This window comes from Rhinoderma darwinii, chromosome 5 (genome assembly GCF_050947455.1).
Source record: "Rhinoderma darwinii isolate aRhiDar2 chromosome 5, aRhiDar2.hap1, whole genome shotgun sequence".
In the NCBI taxonomy this organism is placed as follows: Eukaryota; Metazoa; Chordata; class Amphibia; order Anura; family Rhinodermatidae; genus Rhinoderma; species Rhinoderma darwinii.
This window is the reverse complement of record NC_134691.1, coordinates 268,632,268-268,650,917: the sequence shown is the minus strand read 5'-3', so window position 1 is coordinate 268,650,917 and position 18,650 is coordinate 268,632,268. Positions and strand designations below refer to the sequence as shown.

Sequence of the window (18,650 nt, the reverse complement as noted above, 5' to 3'; positions counted from 1 at the left end):
TAAGGGTATGTGCACACGATGAGAGGCTTTTACGTCTGAAAAGACAGACTGTTTTCAGGAGAAAACAGCTGCCTCGTTTCAGACGTAAAAGCTCCTCCTTGCATTATGCGAGGCGTCTGTGACGCTCGTAAATCTTGAGCTGCTCTTCATTGACTTCAATGAAGAACGGCTCAAATTACGTTGCAAAGAAGTGTCCTGCACTTCTTTGCCGAGGCAGTAATTTTACGCGTCGTCGTTTGACAGCTGTCAAACGACGACGCGTAAATGACAGGTCGTCTGCACAGTACGTCGGCAAACCCATTCAAATGAATGGGCAGATGTTTGCCGACGTATTGGAGCCGTATTTTCAGACGTAAAACGAGGCATAAAACGCCTCGTTTACGTCTGAAAATAGGTAGTGTGAACCCAGCCTAACAGTTACATTGTTTATTTTCCTGAATTACATTTTTAAGTTGAAACCTATAGTTTGATTAACTGCTTTCAGTTGTATTATATTTTTATTTTACAATAATTGCCATTAATGTTCTCCTGTCCTGCATAAAAAAAAATTTGGTTGAATAGCTGTATAAATGACGCTATTCACTTATATAACTTGAACTAAATCAACTTCATATATCCTTCTGCTTTCCACTTGATAATTCCATTTATGCTTCCTATAGAATAGTCTATTTTCTTCAAATCTGTTCACTGTTCATATTTATACTCACCAGTTGCCTTTCCAACTCTGAGCCAGATGCCTGCAGGTGCAATTATACCAGTGACTTGGAATATTGGAGCAAGGGGGCGATTTTGCATATGCCCCTGTTATGTGTGTGTGTCTGTGTGCATGTGTGTTTATATACTAGTTTATACAACTTTCAGCCCCAACTTTAAAACCACTGACAGGTGAAGAGAACAACATTGATCTTGCTACCGTGGCACTTGTTAAGGGGTAGAATAATTTAGGCAGCAAGTGAACAGTCAGTTCTTGAAGTTGATATCTTGGAAGCAGGAAAAAGGGCAAGTTTAAGGATATGAGCAACTTTGACAAAGGCAAAATTGTTATAACTAGATGACTGGGTCAGATGTTCTACAAGACGGCAGGTCTTGTGGGGTGTACTATCCCACAGATGAGTTACTGTAGCATAAATTGATGAAAAAAGTTAATGCTGGCTATGATGGAAAGGGGTCAGAACACACAGCGCATTGCAGCTTGCTGCAGTTGGGACTGCACAGCCGCAGACCAGTCAAAGTGCCCATGCTGACTCCTGTCCACCTCCTGTATGAGCATCACAACTGTACTGTGGAGTAATGGTAGAAGATGGCCTGGTCAGATGAATCACATTTTCTTTTATATCATGTGTACGGCTGCGCCACTTACCTGGGGAAGAGATGGTACCACTTTGCACTGTGGGAAGAAGCCAAGCCGGCGGAGGCAGTGTGATGCTCTGGACAATGTACTGCTGGGAAACCTTGAGTCTGACATTCCTGTGGATGTAACCTTGACACATGCCACCAACCTAAACATTGTTGCAGAACAAGTACACCCCTTCATGGCAACAGTACTCCCTAACGGCAGTGGCGTTTTTCAGCAGAATGTTGCACCGTGCCACACAGCAAAAATTGTTTAGGAATGGTTTGAGGAACATGACAAAGAGTTTAAAAATGTTTTCCGAAAACGAATGACATTTATAGCCTATCCACAGTAGTATTGGTGGTAAATGTTTGATTGCTGGGTGCTCCAATGCTGGGACCCCATTGACAACTAAAATGGGGGTCCCCAGGCTTCTGTTCTTCCGTACCACACAGCCGCAGTGAAGCAGAATTTAAATGGAGCTCTATTCTTCAAACTGTATCTTACCATATTCAATTATAAATGAATAAACAGCGCCAAATCATTTAAAAATTGTTTTGCTTTAGTAAGCTCTGCCACTAAAGTTAGATGATAAAACATCTTCTGTTTCCAAAGTTTTGTAAGAGAATTGCAGTTTGTGGATAAGGATCAGTTACTTATTGTATAAATTATCTTCACCTACATTAGCTGGTATTGTATCTACTGTACATCCATCAGATATGTTTAAATAAATCTCATCCAAGTCAGCATGACACAACGGCAACATGCAAGTTGTTTTATAGATTCCTTCCTATTTGTGCAGCAGTAGGAATATTGCATTGCTTTAGCTTTGACCTTTCAATGAATGAATACATTACGTAATACTTTGTGCCAGCACTGGTCTTTGTAGCTCTTCATACTATGGACCAGTGGCGTCGCTAGGCATTTGGAACCGGGGCTTGTGCCCCGGATAAAAAGTCGACTGCCCCGAACCACTGTCACATATTTTTTTTCCTTAATGCACTGCTGCTTCTGGCTTGTGGCAGCATGCGTAGTGAGTACCTGGCTTGACTCCTCCTCTCCGGCGCGGAGTGCAGTGATACAGGAAGTGTAGGCACGTGACGTATATGGAAAGTGATGTCAGGAGCAGAGCAGGAGTTCCAGGCAGAGTTCTAGAAGCGGCTCTGCTCCAGGTCTCCGGCTCTTGGGAAGCCCCTGACACCACTGTCCATATATGGACAGTGATGTCAGGAGCAGAGCTGGAGTCCCAGGCAGAGTGCTAGTAGCGCTTTGCTCTGGGACTCCAGGTCTGGGGGAATCCCTAACCTCACTGTCCATATATGGACAGTGATGTCAGGAGCAGAGCTTGGATCCCAGGCAGAGCGCTAGTAGTGCTCTGCCCGGGACTTCGGCTCTGGGGTTGCCCATGACATCACTGTCCATATATGGACAGTGATGTCAGGGGTTTCCCCAGAGTTCTTGAGCAGAGCTTATACTAGCGCTCTACTTCGGAACTCCTGCTCTGGGGTTGCCCCTGACATCACATTCCAGCCCAGGAGGATCCTCTGACGTCACTGTCTATGGACAGTGAAGTCAACGGCTCTCCCAGCAGAGGAATCCCCGGTCAAAGCATCGGCGGCAACGCTCTGGCTGGGGATTCCACTCCTAGAGGGAGCCCCATTGGAGCTATCTACAGGGGTGTGGGTGTGTGTGGCACAATCTATAGGGGGTGTGTATGTGGCACTATCTATAAGGGGGCGTGTGTGGCATTATCTACAGAATTCACTGTGGCATTATCTACAGACGGCGCTGTGGCACTATCTACAGAGGGCAATGTGGCATTATCTAGGGGGTGTGGCATTATCTACAGAGGGAATAGAGGCATTATCTGCAGAGGCCACTGTGGCACTATCTACAGAGGGTACTGTGGAATCATCTAGGGGGTGTGGCATTATCTACAGAGGGCACTGTGGCATCATCTAGGGGGTGTGGCATTATCTACAGAGGGCACTGCGGCATTATTTACAGAGGGCACTGTGGCACTATCTACAGAGAGCACTGTGGCACTATCTACAGAGGGCACTGTGGCACTTTCTAAAGAGGGCACTGTGGTCCTATCTAAAGAGTGCACTGTGGCACTATCTAAGAAGGGGCTGCCCAATCTTGACATTCTTGTGTCTGCCAAACACTGCCAACTGAGCCGCTGGACTGCATTTAGTGACACTTAAATTGGAAAACTGGATTATTAAAATACACATGAAGTAAACTCGCAAATTTCTGGTAAATTTAAACCTAGCGATATTATTGTAGTAATGTAGTATTCATATGGTAATGTAGTAGTATTATAGTAATGTAGCAGTATTGTAGTAATGTAGTATTGTTATAGTAATGTGGTATTATTATAGTAATGTAGTATTATAGTAATGTGGTATTATTATAGTACTGTAGTATTATAGTAATGTAGTATTGTTATAGTAATGTAGTATTATAGTAATGTAGTATTATAGTAATGTACTATTGTTATTATAGAAATGTAGTATTATTATAGTAATGTAGTATTGTTATTATAGTAATGTATAGTTGCATTACATGTTAAAGTGTAGCTAAACGTTTAACAAACCTCTGTCATGTCATAGTGACATGTCAGAAGTTTTGATTGGTGGGGGTTCCGAGCACGGGGACTCCCACCAATCACTAAAATGAAGCAGCTAAAACGCTTGTGTTTCTGTTCGGCTTTTTCCAGAAATCAATGTATCGGAGGCCAGGCTCAATAGAAAGTCTATGACATGTCAGAAGTTTGTTAAACGTTTAGCTACACTTTAAAGAGGCTCTGTCACCAGATTTTGCAACCCCTATCTCCTATTGCAGCAGATCGGCGCTGCAATGGAGATAAGAGTAACGTTTTTTTTTGTTTTTTTTAAACAAGCATTTTTGGCCAAGTTATGGCCATTTTTATATTTATGTAAATGAGGCTTTCTAAAGTACAACTGGGCGTGTTTACAGTTAAAGTACAACTGGGCGTGTATTGTGTGTGTTACATCGGGGCGTGTTTACTTATTTTACTAGCTGGGCGTTGTGACGAGAAGTATCATCCACTTGTCTTCACAACGCCCAGCTTCTGGCAGTGCAGACACACAACGTGTTCTCGAGAGATCACGCTGTGACGTCACTCACTTCCTGCCCCAGGTCCTGCATCGTGTCGGACGAGCGAGGACACATCGGCACCAGAGGCTACAGTTGATTCTGCAGCAGCATCGGCATTTGCAGGTAAGTCGATGTAGCTACTTACCTGCAAACGCTGATGCTGCTGCAGAATCAACTGTAGCCTCTGGTGCCGATGTGGCCGACACGATGCAGGACCTGGGGCAGGAAGTGAGTGACGTCACAGCGTGATCTCTTGAGAACAAGCTGTGTGTCTGTGCACTGCCAGAAGCTGGGCGTTGTGAAGACAAGTGGATGATACTTCTATACACAACGCCCAGCTAGTAAAAGAAGTAAACATGCCCAGATGTAACACACACAATACACGCCCAGTTGTACTTTAACTGTAAACACGCCCAGTTGTACTTTAGAAAGCCTCATTTACATAAATATAAAAATGGTCATAACTTGGCCAAAAATGCTCGTTTTAAAAAAAAACAAAACGTTACTCTTATCTCCATTGCAGCGCCGATCTGCTGCAATAGGAGATAGGGGTTGCAAAATCTGGTGACAGAGCCTCTTTAAGGCTCTGCTCACACTGGTTTCATGGCTACTGTGTTTACAGGATATATGACAGATCTTTTATATTGGATCTTCAGTTTGTTTGTTTGTTTGTTTGTTTGTTTGTTTGTTTGTTTGATTAGTGCTTCATTCTACACTACACAAAAACCTGATGGAAAAGAGCTAATGCACATGTGAACAGAGCCAAACGCTCTAATCACACTTACGCTTTTTCTTTTTTTATCAGAAAAACCTGTTGGACCCATAATACATTTTTTAAAATTGCGGCGCTAAAAAATGCCCAGTCTGAACGAAATGTCGGTTTTCCCATTGAATTCAATGGGCAGATGTTTGTAGGTGTTTAGCTACTTTTTTTTCAGGCATATTTCGAGGTGTTTACGCCCCGAAATACGCCTGAAAACTCTGCGTGTGAACGTACCATAAGCCTATCATGTATGATACTGTCTGCTGAGACAATGTATCCAATTCTATCCAGTGGTGTAGCTATAATATAACATTTAGCTCAATTAAAAACTACAGTAATAAACTGATGACTTAATAAAGGTATGGATTTTTGCTGTAGATTTGTTAGTATGTTAGTTTCTAGGGAATTTCGCCAGCTTTTTATGTTCAGCAAATATTGAATGATTTGAGAGAAAAAATAATGATATTCCTGTTTAATAAAAATCAATACTATCAGTAAATAGCATTGTCATTGTCACCTTGTGGGTTTTAACATATTCCTCAAAGTACAGATTATCTTATTTGAAATGTAAAGTGCTAAATGGTGAGGTAAATGAGGAAATAAAATAATTAAGGAAAACAAATTAGTAATTTAATAAACCAATTATTTTCTAAATATTACTGCACTAAAAATATATCTACTTTTGAACATCATTTTACTTAAAGAAGCCCTATCAGTTCTGAGAAAAACATAAAAAGTGACAGTAGATGATATTATAAGAATTATTTCCTATATATATTATTAGCCGAACAGCAGATTTCCCTCAGTATTACAGGACAGTCTCTTCTCTTCTGGTAGGTAACAACTGAGAGGGGAGAAGCTGGTTTACAGCGTCTGGATGGCACAGTGAAGCCCTGTGCTCAAATCTGGTCAGGATTAGGGCTGAGTGATTCAATTTGCCTATTTCACAGTTTTTTCGATTTGCTGGTCGTAAGGATTCAAAGGAAGAATCAATACACTTGTTTTTCTCCTAAATTCACCAACCACAAATGTCAAACCTGATGAACTTATTCCCCAATCCATCGTAAGGGGTGGTGAATCAGCTAAACACAAGTCGGGTGAAAAATTCATACAGAATATTGTTATTATATTATCAGCCACGTAATAAGATTATGCAGTTTAGCTAGACGAGGATACAGCTGCTTGTAAAGGGTCAATCTGCTAAAGGAGGAGTAAACAGCTGATTAAAAAGGGTTAATCTGCTAGAGGTGGAAACAGATGCTTGTAAAGGGTCAATTCACACTGCTTACAATGGATGGCATACAGTGGCATATGTCGCCCATAGGCTCCCATGTTAAAATAAACTTGCGCAATTCCATACAGTTAAAAAAAGGCATAGCAACATATACCACGACTTGATGTCAAGACTTGAACCCTGAAACTACCGTGTCCCAGGCACTAACTCTTCTCATTAAGCCACTGGTGCTGTCTGACAGCCTCAGTGCTGAATTTAGTGTCTAGCTTCTCTTTGATTCTTGTCTCACTAGATTCCATTACCTTGATTGCCTAAATGGTCTCAGCATTGCGGTTCCTCTAAAAGACTGGACCTCGCAGTACGTCCCTGCCAGACTATTGAGCTTCATGCTTGTGGTCGAGTTCACCTCTGCTTCACATTTCACTACCACTTGCTGTTTATTTGTGTACCAAACTTGGACATATTTCTGACCCTGTCTGTGCCTCATGTAATTACCTATTACCGTTTATCTATGTACCAAACTTAGACTGTAATCTTAGCACATCTCTACCTCATGCTACAACCTGTTGTCGCTTCTCTGTGTACCGAACTTGGATTGTTTCCTGACCACGTCTCTGCCTCATGTAACTACCTATTACTGTTTATCTATGTACTGAACCTGGAATGTTACTTAGTTACTTAGATCACCTTGCTGTTTGCACCCTCCTGCCTGGCCATTTCAGCCACTACACTCCGAATCTGCCACAGTCCATGACACTTGGATTGTTTACTGCTGCATGTGAAGAGCAACTTCACCTGAAGTTGGCTCAGCTCTTAAAGGGCCATAGCTTTTATCGCTAAATTATAGAGGACATTTTTTTCCTAGTTTTATGTAGTTGAGAAAGGCTTTTTTTGTTTTGTTTTTCTATAACTCCATGAGGTTTCCCAAGAAGTGATAGGTCTTCTTTAAATATAAATACAATCCATACATAGAGAGTTGAGGTACTTTGTAAATTCATTATATTACTTATCTTGCACTGATCCTGAGTTATGGGCTGTATTACAGTCGAGACATGCATTCACAATTCTGCCAGTTATTACTGAAAATAGTCAGCTGACAGGCGCATCCGTATTAACTTAGCCAAGCTCCTATAATGCAATGGGAGACTTACTTTGTCTTACATTACATTACTAAGTAGTGTAACGACTACAATGTCCAGAATGCAAATCACCACACCACTTCTGGACTATAATATGTAGATAACAGTATGAGATCTTTTTGAAATACAATGTAATTCTTTTCTGTATATAAAAGGGTTTCCTACCAGATGCATTCATGGCAAATTAAAAAGCTTATGCCAGAAATGTTTGATCTGTAGGGGTCCCGTCCCAGGGACCACCACCGGGCACTAAAAATAAATGGCAGTCGTGGTCTTCCGATTGTGTTGTGTTTGAATATAAAGGTTTTTGTTTTATTTTTCTGTAATACAGGAAGTCGAGGAACCTCCAAAACACCTTATACAATCAGAGCCAGTGAGTGCAAGAAGATACAACTCTCATGGCCACCATGATGACAGTAATAAAATACCTGATAGACTTTGTGAATCAGAACCTTCATGTCGTGGTAAGTATTGTCAGGTTCCATACTTGATAATTGACAGCATACTAACATATGTGTTGGCACTTTGTTCCTAACCATTAGCCCATGCAGACTTCAAATCAAGAAATGTAAAGTTACAGTTACTGAAGAACAAATATTTACCAGAACTGTTCATTTACATGGGTCCTGCCTTGAGATTCCCTGGTCCTTGAGGGGGCCCAAAGACCCCTCTATTGCATAAGAGGACTATTTAAAAAAAATATATATATAATAATTACTGCCCATTGACTCTGTGGACTTTTTCCTGGAAATGAACAAAACCTAATAAAATAATATTAAATTCTTGAATTTAAGACAATAATTTAAAAAAAATTTAGTCAAAGTTTTTAAATAGAGACATGGGAGAATGTACTAACTTTTCTACGCAGTTTTCTGTCAAAAAAGTCGGAAATGCATCAAAAGTCGCAATTTGCGCAAAATATTCAACATTTAATGCATTTAGGCCACCCACGCCACTCTTTACAAAAAGTGTGTGTGGGTTTGCGAAATGGGATGTAGTCTGTCACGGCCTGAAAAATTTACCATCAATTACGCCAGAAAATTATTATGCCAGAAACTGGTGTAAATTATAGCGAAAATCTTCCTTTTAGGCGCATGGGCAGTCAGAGATGCTGTGAGAGCTATGTTTTATGCGGAACGTACATGGCTAATGAACTCCACTTTCTGGTAAGGTCAGCTGTCCTGAACCTTTATGTAGAGATATGGGTCTCTTGTCAGAGTTCTTATCTCCGAAGTACAAATGGGACCCAGAGAACACCAGTGATAAAAGGTCAACTATATATTCTGATTAGACGACTTTTTGTGCTGCTTAGTAAAATAGTTGTTGTAACCATGAATATATAGAAACCATTTTTATAGTGCAAGAATTAAAGACAAATCCAGTAGAAATTCAGGTTAAAAGGGTTTTCCCACCATAAACATTGATGGCATATCACTAGGTCGGACCCCCCGCGATTCCAAGAACATAGAAGCTGCAACTCTTCAACTTCTTTTAAAACAGATCACTGTTTCAACCTGACTTTGTGTCTGGTGTTGCAACACAGACTTATTTAAGTGATCGCAGTGTTGCAGGTCCTACACAGTGTCAGGTACGTAATAGTAGGGCCGCAGTGCTTTATCTAGCACTACCATCATTGTCTATGGTGGGAAAGCACTTTCAATTTTTCTAATTCTGTAAAACTCTTGGTCGCAGAGATACCCAGAGAAAGAACCCAACCAGATTGCACAATTTACCTATAGGACCCCCTTTTTACTCAACCTGGATTTAGCATTTAAGTCCTGTGGACCCCAGGACTTGGTGCAAGGTGGCTTTCCTGAGGTTAATTCGCTGGATAAATTGGCAGGAACTTGAAGCAAAGTATTGCTCACTGGAGTAAGTGGTTGTCGGTGACAATATCATATTCAGGGTGGGGTTAGCATCAATTGGGCAGCACGTACAGAATCATAGACTGGATCATGTCAGATTGCAGAGCAGAAGCAGAAGATCAGGAACAGTCAGATAATTGCAATAACAGAGTGGTAGTCAGGAGATGACAATGACCATGAACAATGCTGCTATAAAGCAAAAGACAGATGCAGATTTAAGTAAGCCTCACTTTACTTTGATTGGCAGAAATGACCATTCATAATGTGCATGTGCCACCAAGAATCCAAGCCCCGAAGCGGCAGTAGCTGGGACGGCTGAGGAACGGCATCAGGTATAGGGCATTTCCATAGAGGTTGTCTAAAGGTAGCATTTCCTTTAGATATGGTGAGATTTGCGTCCATACAGTCTTAGGCCTCATTTACACGAGCGTAATATACGCGCGTGCGACGTGCGTGCTTTTCACGAGTGTCGTACGCACCTATATTACTCTATGGGGCAGTGCAGACGATGCGTGAATTTTGCGCAGCGCGAGTGCGTTGCGTAAAACTCATGACATGTTCTATAATCGTGCGTTTTTCGCGCATCACGCACACATTGAAGTCAATGGGTGCGTGAAAACCACGAAGGTCGCACGGAAGCACTTCCGTGCGAACTGCGTGATTCGCGCAAGTGCTGTCAAACTGAATGTAAACAGAAAAGCACCACGTGCTTTTCTGTTTACAAACATCCGAACGGAGTGTCTTACAGATGACCGAACCGAACTTTACCAGGTTCGGCCGAACTCGTTTTGACCGAACCCGGTCAGGAGACAGTCACTGTGCAGGGTGCTGAAAGAGTTAAACTGTTTCAGCACCATGGACAGTGACTTCCGATTCCAATATACGTGAACGTGTAAAAAAAAAAGATGTTCTGACTTACCGATAACTCCCGGCTTCTTCCTCCAGTCTGACCTCCCGGGATGACAATTCAGTCCAAGTGACAGCTGCAGCCAATCACAAGCCAAGCACAGGCTGCAGCGGTCACATGGACTGCCGCGTCATCCAGGGAGGTGGGGCCAGATGTCAAGAGAGGCGCGTCACCAAGGACGCGTCACCAAGGCAACGGCCGGGAAGTTCTCGGTAAGTACGAACCTCTTTTTTTTTAAACAGGTTACTCGATATGGTGATCGGAATGCACTGTCGAGGGTGCTGAAAGAGTTACTGCCGATCAGTTAACTCTTTCAGCACCATGGACAGTGACTGACGTCGGCTAGCCTCATCTCTATGATGGCGGCTGCGCGAAAATCACGCAGCCGCGCATCATACACGGATGACACACGGAGCTGTCAAGTGCCTTTTGCTCACGCAAAACGCTGCATTTTTTACGCGCGCAAAATGCACACGCTCGTGTAAATGAGGCCTCATACTAAGGGGGGATTCACACGAGCGTGTATTCGGTCCGTGCGGGCCGCGTGGTTTTCACGCGGCACGCATGGACCAATACAAGTCTATGGGGCAGTACAGACAGTCCGTGCTTTTTGCGCAGCGTTTGTCTGCTGCGCAAAAAGCGCGACAGGTTCAATAACTCTGCGTATTTCGCGCATCACGCACCCATTGAAGTCAATGGGTGCGTGAAAATCACGCGCACCACACGGAAGCACTTCCGTGGGACGAGCGTGATTCGCGCAACAGCAGTGAAAAGGATGAATGAAAACCGAAAAGCACCACGTGCTTTTCTGTTTCCGAACATCCAAACGGAGTGTCTTTGCGATGAGCGAAGCCGGACAAGCGTACCGAACTTCACCGGGTTCGGCCAAACTCGTTTTGGCCGATCCCGGCAAAAAAATTATCGGTACGCGACGTCAGGAGATAGTCACTGTCCATGGTGCTGAAAGAGTTAAACTGTTTCAGCACCATGGACAGTGACTAGCGATCCCAAAATACATTAACCTGTAAAAAAAAACCGAAGTTCTAACTTACCGATTACTCCTGTCTCCTTCCTGCAGTCCGACCTCCCGGGATGACACTTCAGTTCAAGTGACAGCTCCAGCCAATCACAGGCCAAGCACAGGCTGCAGCCAATCACAGGCTGCAGCGGTCACTTGGACTGCTGCGTCATCCAGGGAGGTGGGGCCCGATGTCAAGAGAGGCGCGTCACCAAGGACGCGTCACCAAGGACGCGTCACCAAGGCAACGGCCGGGAAGTTCTCGGTAAGTAGGAACTTTATCTTTTTTTTTTACAGGTTTTTCGCTGTTGTGTTCGGCATTCACTGTCGAGGGTGCTGAAAGATTTAGCTCTTTCAGCACCTTGGACAGTGACGGGCGTTGACAAGCCTCATCTCTATGATGCCGGCTGCGCGAAAATCACGCAGCCGCGCATCAGACACGCATGACACACGCAGCTGTCAAATGGTTTTTGCGCTCGCAAAACGCTGCGTTGTTTGCGCGCGCAAAAACGCAACGTTCGTGTGAATCTCCCCTAAGTCCACAGTATCACCAATAGAAAATTGTCACTCATCTCCAATATTTCCTCAGATATTGAGCACAGTACAACACTTACCATGTGCTTCACTTCTTAAGAAGTAGAAACTTTTCTGAAATACAAAGAAATATCTATTTAAGAAACATCACTTAATTGCATTTCTGGTTTGGTCTAAATTCATTCCTGTTTTATAACAGCTGCTACTTCCGACATTTCTGAATATACTGTTATGAAGCAGACTGATTTGCAGCTTACACAATGTGTCATTTATTGCCTCTAGAGATTGGGTTGCCGAAAAGATTTTCATAAAATGTAATTTTATAACTGCAATAATGTCATGTGCAAAGTTGCAAAGAGAAATTAAAAAATAGCTTTATATCTCTGTTGGCTAATAATACTTTTTATTAAAAAAAAAAGTTAAAAAGTCTGGAATAACTAAGTTTATGAAGGGACAAGTAATTATTTTTATACAGAAGAAATAAGTAATATAGGCCTATTTGGCAAGTCCTTGGAAGTGAGAATCTGTTTGCTGTATAGCATAATACTATTGAATATCATCTTTGTGCAACATAAGACTTCTTGTGAACAGCTCCTGTTATGTCTTATTGTTTATGGGTATGGATTTAATTCAACTGACAGTTCTTAGCATCTCTTAAGGGAATATAATATTAAGTATTACGTCTTTATATTCAGAAGCCCAATTGTAAGATACTGTAATTGTGATTGCTGCATTTTAGGAAATTGATACCTAAAGGACATTTAATATTAAATCTGCCAAGAGGACAGAGTAGAGCAGTCTGGATTCCTGTAAACAGCTAAGTGTATGTTGAATTAGCTGAATTTGCGAAAGTTTATTATAAAATGAATATTGCGGAGTCCAGTCCAGAAATGCTGGATGCCTATTAGGTTTCTAATGCCTGACTTCAACGAAAAACGGTCAAAGTCTGGTTTAGTGCTGTAGATACATTTATTCCTGATGAAATAAGAATTCTGAAACACCTTTTCTAAGAACTCTTCATTGTGCCATTCCTCCGTTACTCCTTCTGGAAATTCATACATAAATTGACAACTGGGCATTACCATTCCCCTTGTCAATAACACATTGTGCTGACAGTGTCTGCAGCTTATCCCATTAAAGGACGGGTGTTGCGGAATTTTTTTTTTTATATAATATTGCTTTTAGTATGTTATTAAAATAAATGTTATTTATTTGTGTGTTTGTGTTTTACTTTTTTCTTTTTTCTAACTTTTACTTCTCTATGGGGGCTGCCATTTTGTTTTTCATCTCTGTATGTGTCGATTAACGACGCATACAGAGATGGAATACGGCAGCTACAGTGCATAGGGCACAATGAACGGGAGCCGTTCCATTGATTCTGCTCTCTGGCTCTGTACTGCACAGACGCAGGTCAGAGTCACACAGCAGAGCAGCTGTTTGCAGGAAGATAGCAGGCGCCATCATGAAGACCAGCTGCACTGCAGGTAAGATGAGTGTTTCTCTGTCTGTCCCACTCTCTATCTCACAGACCCAAGCTCTCGTGACCCCCGACGGGCCCCCCCACGGGCCCCCCCACCCGACGGACCCCCACCCCTAACGGCCCCCCTCTGACAGCCCCCCCCTAACGGCCCCCCCCAACGGGACTCCCCCCCCCTAACGGCCCCCTTTCCCTGTATGAAGGACACATAATGCAACTGTACAGGGAAAGCCCTGAACGGTAAATCTCTCTAGTTGTGCTGAGACTGAGAGGTTCATTAGTCACATTCCCAAACAGTCTCAGCACAACTAGAGAGATTTACCGTTCAGGGGTCTGGGAAAGCTGGGTGACCACCATTACCCCTCCTACTGGAGTGTGAGAGGTTCATTAGTCACATCCCCAAACACTCCAGTAGGAGGGGTAATGGTGGTCACCCAGCTTTCCCAGAAGCAGATATAACCAGGAAAGGGCTGGATAAACGGGCTGAGGGTGCACAGGGTTTTTGGTGATCCCCCTCTGTCATGTGATCGGACCTAGGTTACCGGTTCTGATGCAGACGGGGTTCATGTGACTATAAATCTGTCCATAACAAGAGACAGTGCACTCAGGACAAGCCCTGCCCTCATGCCGTAGTTGTGTGGTTCTGTCTGCAGTGATGGCGGTGGGTGGCTCTGACACCCGCCTCCCCCGTCGGGTCATCTCAGGACAGAAGGGGTGTCCGGATTGGAGACACAGCGCTGCACCTGTCCTCAGGTTGTGTCTGGTATTGCAGTTCACCTCCATTGAAGTGAATAATACAGAGCTGTAATACCACACACGACCTGAGGACAGGTGCGGCGCCATGTTTTCCTGGACGACCTCTTTAAGACTTTTCCCGTGTGTGTGTGTGGCAGAGCGGAGTGTGCATGGGCGCCGCTGATACTTCATAGCTGCTTATCAGCAGTTTTGAAGAATCAGCGGCGAGCACCCCCCCCCCCCCCCCACACACACACACACAAATCCCCCCCAAACACGCAAAATCAAGTGTTTTTTTAATGTGTTTTTTTGCACAAAAAAAAACGTATCAAATACACGGCGTGTGAACCGGTCAACTGAAAAGTCATTCACTTCACTTTCATCATTCTAAGGGCTCATTTACACGAGCGTGTTATACGTCCGTGCGACGCACGTGATTTTCACGCGCGTCGCAGAGACCTATATTAGTCTATGGGGCCGTGCAGACAGTTGCGTGATTTTCATGCATCATGAGTCCGCTGCATAAAAGTCACGACATGTCCCTTCTGTGAGCGTTTTTCGCGCATCACGCACCCATTGAAGTCAATGGGTGTGTGTGAAAACCACGCATGTCGCACGGAAGCACTTCCGTGTGACGCGCGTGATTCGTGCAACAGCAGTGAAAGAATGAATGAAACAGAAAAGCACCACGTGCTTTTCTCTTTACAAACATCCAAACGGAGTGCCATAATGATGGCGGCTGCGCGAAAATCACGCAGCCGCGCATTATACGCTGCTGACACACGGAGCTGTTAAGTGCCTTTTGAGCAGGCAAAACACCGCGTTTTTTGCGTGCTCAAAACGGACACACCTGAGGCTGGATTCACACGAGCATGTGCTTTTTCCTTTTTTCACTGCTGTTGCGCGAATCACGCGCGTCACACGGAAGTGCTTCCATGCGCCATGCGTGGTTTTCACGCACCCATTGACTTCAATGGGTGCGTGATGCGCGAAAAATGCTCAAAGGACGGACATGTCGTGACTTTTACGCAGCGGACTAACGCTGCGTAATAATCACGCAACTGTCTGCACGGCCCCATAGACTAATATAGGCCCGTGCAACACGCGTGAAAATCACGTGCGTTGCACGGACGTATATCCCATTCGTCTGAATAAGCCCTAAGGGTAAGGCCACACACAATGTTTACAGCTGAAAAATCGGAAGCAGAACGCCTACAAGCATCTGCCCATTGGTTTCAATGGGAAATACGGCGTTCTGTTCCGACAGGGCGTTTTTTACGTGGTCGTTTTCCAAAACCGGCACGTAAAAAGACGCCCACCAAAATGAAGTGCACATCACTTCTTGGGACGTTTTTGGAGCCGTTTTTCACTGACTTTATAGAAAAACAGCTCCAAAAACGGCCGTTAAAAAACGCGAGTTTGATTAAAAAATGGCTGAAAATCATGAGCTGTTTTCCCTTTGTTTAGTAAGCGTGTGAACATACCCTTAGCCTTTTGGTGTGTCCTATAACACACCCAAAATGGCTGCCGGACACTGCTTAGCAATTTAAAGACACCTTTTCCTGGGTTGTAGGAGGGGGGGTGAGATTCCCTCCCACATTTACAGCAGCTGTGAGTCAGGTTGCTTTGCCTTATTCACCTTGCTGTAATTCTGGGAAGTGCTCCCCCCTGGTGGCCAACATAGGAAAACATGTCAAATTATTATTTGATTTTTAATACTTTCCACCATATGGAAGAAAAAAAAAAAACAGCAAAAAACGGAAAAAAATATAATAGAAATAAGTAACGACACTTAAAAAAAAAGGTTTAATTCGCGACACATTCCCTTTAACTTGAATGGGACTGAGCAGCAGTACTAGGCACTGTTGCCTGTATGGATGAGCCTCTGTGCCTGTGTAAACAATGCTTCATTGTGCTGATCATCGTGGATCCCAGAGGTCAGACTACCAATGAAATATTGATGACCTATCCATAGTCCCGGGATTTTCACACTGGCCAATTGTTAGAATTCACTTGTTTCCAAGTGATTAAAAAGATTATTCACTCGTGTAAATGAAGAAGATCAATAATAAACAGTAAATCTATCATTTGTGCCACAGTAAAAATTATAATTATGGCTGCATGATTGGTAAATATACATTGCCACTTGCGGCAGCATCTACAAGAGGGCTATCACTGGGCAACAATGATGCTCCTCATCCGGGAGAGAGGAGTTTCCTCCCCACCGGTTGTGAGAATTGTCCTAATAGAATATGTACATCAGGTCCTCGTCAAGGATTTTTTTAAACCACTGACCTGTTGTCTTGTTTGTGGAACCAGCTCATCATGCCACAAAGCAAATATCATCTCAAACTTGTGGAAATAGCTTGAGATGTAATTTGCTTTGTCGTATGAAACATTATCCTGCTTTAAGTAGCCATTGGAAGATTGCTAGTTTCTGGCCATTAAGGAATACATGTGATCAGCATCAATAATCAGGCTGGGAAGTTAATTCGAAAAGTGACGACTAATATGGTGGTGGAACTTATTGTCATGCGAAAATAGCCACAACAGTAGAATAAAATACCAATAAATCTGGAAGATAAAAAGATGTTATCAATGTAACTTCTTCTTAACTAATACGCAGAAATTGTAAAGTTTTGATTGAAAATCTTCGTTCCATGGCTCTGACTTCAGAAATCCTTAAAGAGGCTCTGTCACCAGATTTTGCAACCCCTATCTGCTATTGCAGCAGATCGGCGCTGCAATGGAGATAAGAGTAACGTTTTTATTTTTAAAAAACGAGCATTTTTGGCCAAGTTATGACCATTTTTGTAGTTATGCAAATGAGGCTTGCAAAAGTCCAAGTGGGTGTGTTTAAAAGTAAAAGTCCAACTGGGCGTGTATTATGTGCGTACATCGGGGCGTTTTTAATACTTTTACTAGCTGGGCGCTCTGATGAGAAGTATCATCCACTTCTCTTCAGAACGCCCAGCTTCTGGCAGTGCAGACACAGCGTGTTCTCGAGAGATCACGCTGTGTCGTCACTCACAGGTCCTGCATCGTGTCAGACGAGCGAGGACACCGGCACCAGAGGCTACAGTTGATTCTGCAGCAGCATCAGCGTTTGCAGGTAAGTAGCTACATCGACTTACCTGCTAACGCCGATGCTGCTGCAGAATCAACTGAAGCCTCTGGTGCCGGTGTCCTCGCTCGTCTGACACGATGCAGGACCTGTGAGTGACGTCACAGATCTGCACTGCCAGAAGCTGGGCTTTCTGAAGAGAAGTGGATGATACTTCTCATCAGAGCGCCCAGCTAGTAAAAGTATTAAAAACGCCCCTATGTACGCACATAATACACGCCCACTTGGACTTTTACTTTTAAACACACCCACTTGGACTTTTGCAAGCCTCATTTGCATAACTACAAAAATGGTCATAACTTGGCCAAAAATGCTCGTTTTTTAAAAATAAAAACGTTACTGTAATCTACATTGCAGCGCCTATCTGCTGCAATAGCAGATAGGGGTTGCAAAATCTGGTGACAGAGCCTCTTTAAGTTACCTTATGAAGGGGTATGACAATTCCTTACTATAGTTTATGAGATGAGATGTTGACCAGGCTCTTCTCCCTAGGGATGGGAGGTGTAATGGACTGTCAACAGGAAAGGGGCCTTATTTGAAAATTTTCTATGGGTCCTCTCAGGGGTGAACCTAGCCTGTCTGCCGCCTGAGGCGAACTATAAAAAGGCGCCCCCCCCCAAAATCTATCGGAGTTTTCTCATTCCTAGCTTTACACATCGAACACGCAATATATACATTTTTTAAATAGGAAAGCATTTGATGTTTATTTGTTAGGCCCTGTTCACATGGAGTATTTTGACGAGTTTTTGGGCGCGGAAACCGCTCCGCAAAACTCGTCAAATACCGGCCGAAAATGCCTCCCGAGAAAGAAGGGACATGCCCTATCTTCGCGCGTTTACGCCTCTGACCTCCCATTGACATCAATGGGAGGAAGAGAAAGGGTATTTCGCTGAGTTTTTTGCCCGTAGCACTCAATGGCCGCGAGCGGAAAACGCGGTGAAAATCGCGGCAAACGACGTGCAGGAAGGACAAAATTTGCCTCGAAATCCCAAACAGAATTTTGAGGCAGAATTTTCCTCCTGCAAAAAACTCAGTGTGAACACAGCCTTAAAGTGCTGTTTGAAGTATGGAAAATATTGAAAGAATTATTCTTACTGCCAATCAGTGCAGTGCAAATAGTACAGTCTGCCCTGCACTGCCCCATATCTCTCCGCGGCAGCCGGTCTCATTTGTGGCGTCACTCTCTGCAATTACATTCAGGCCAGTCCAGGACGGATCGCGCTTAGCGCTGTTTTGAAGCGGCACGTCCTGGGCTGGTTTCTTTGCTCTACCTGCTGTATTGTTGTGGTCTGCTTGTGCTGGCTCGATGCCAGTGGTGGATTAATATGATCTTAGGCCCTGGGCTGTACATAAGTTATGGGCCCACATACCACACGTAAGTCTCACCTACATGTCAAA

General features: G+C 43.5%; 1 protein-coding gene across 3 annotated transcripts in view; it reads left to right on the top strand.

Annotated features, from left to right (window-relative positions):
* NEK11 (NIMA related kinase 11) overlaps nt 1–18,650 on the top strand; it is a 272,607-nt gene that overhangs the window by 188,013 nt on the left and 65,944 nt on the right. For all 3 annotated transcript variants that reach the window (XM_075827127.1, XM_075827126.1, XM_075827128.1), the window contains exon 12: nt 7,924–8,056. In XM_075827127.1, the coding sequence (XP_075683242.1) occupies nt 7,924–8,056 (133 nt within the window). The remainder of the gene's footprint in view (nt 1–7,923; nt 8,057–18,650) is intronic.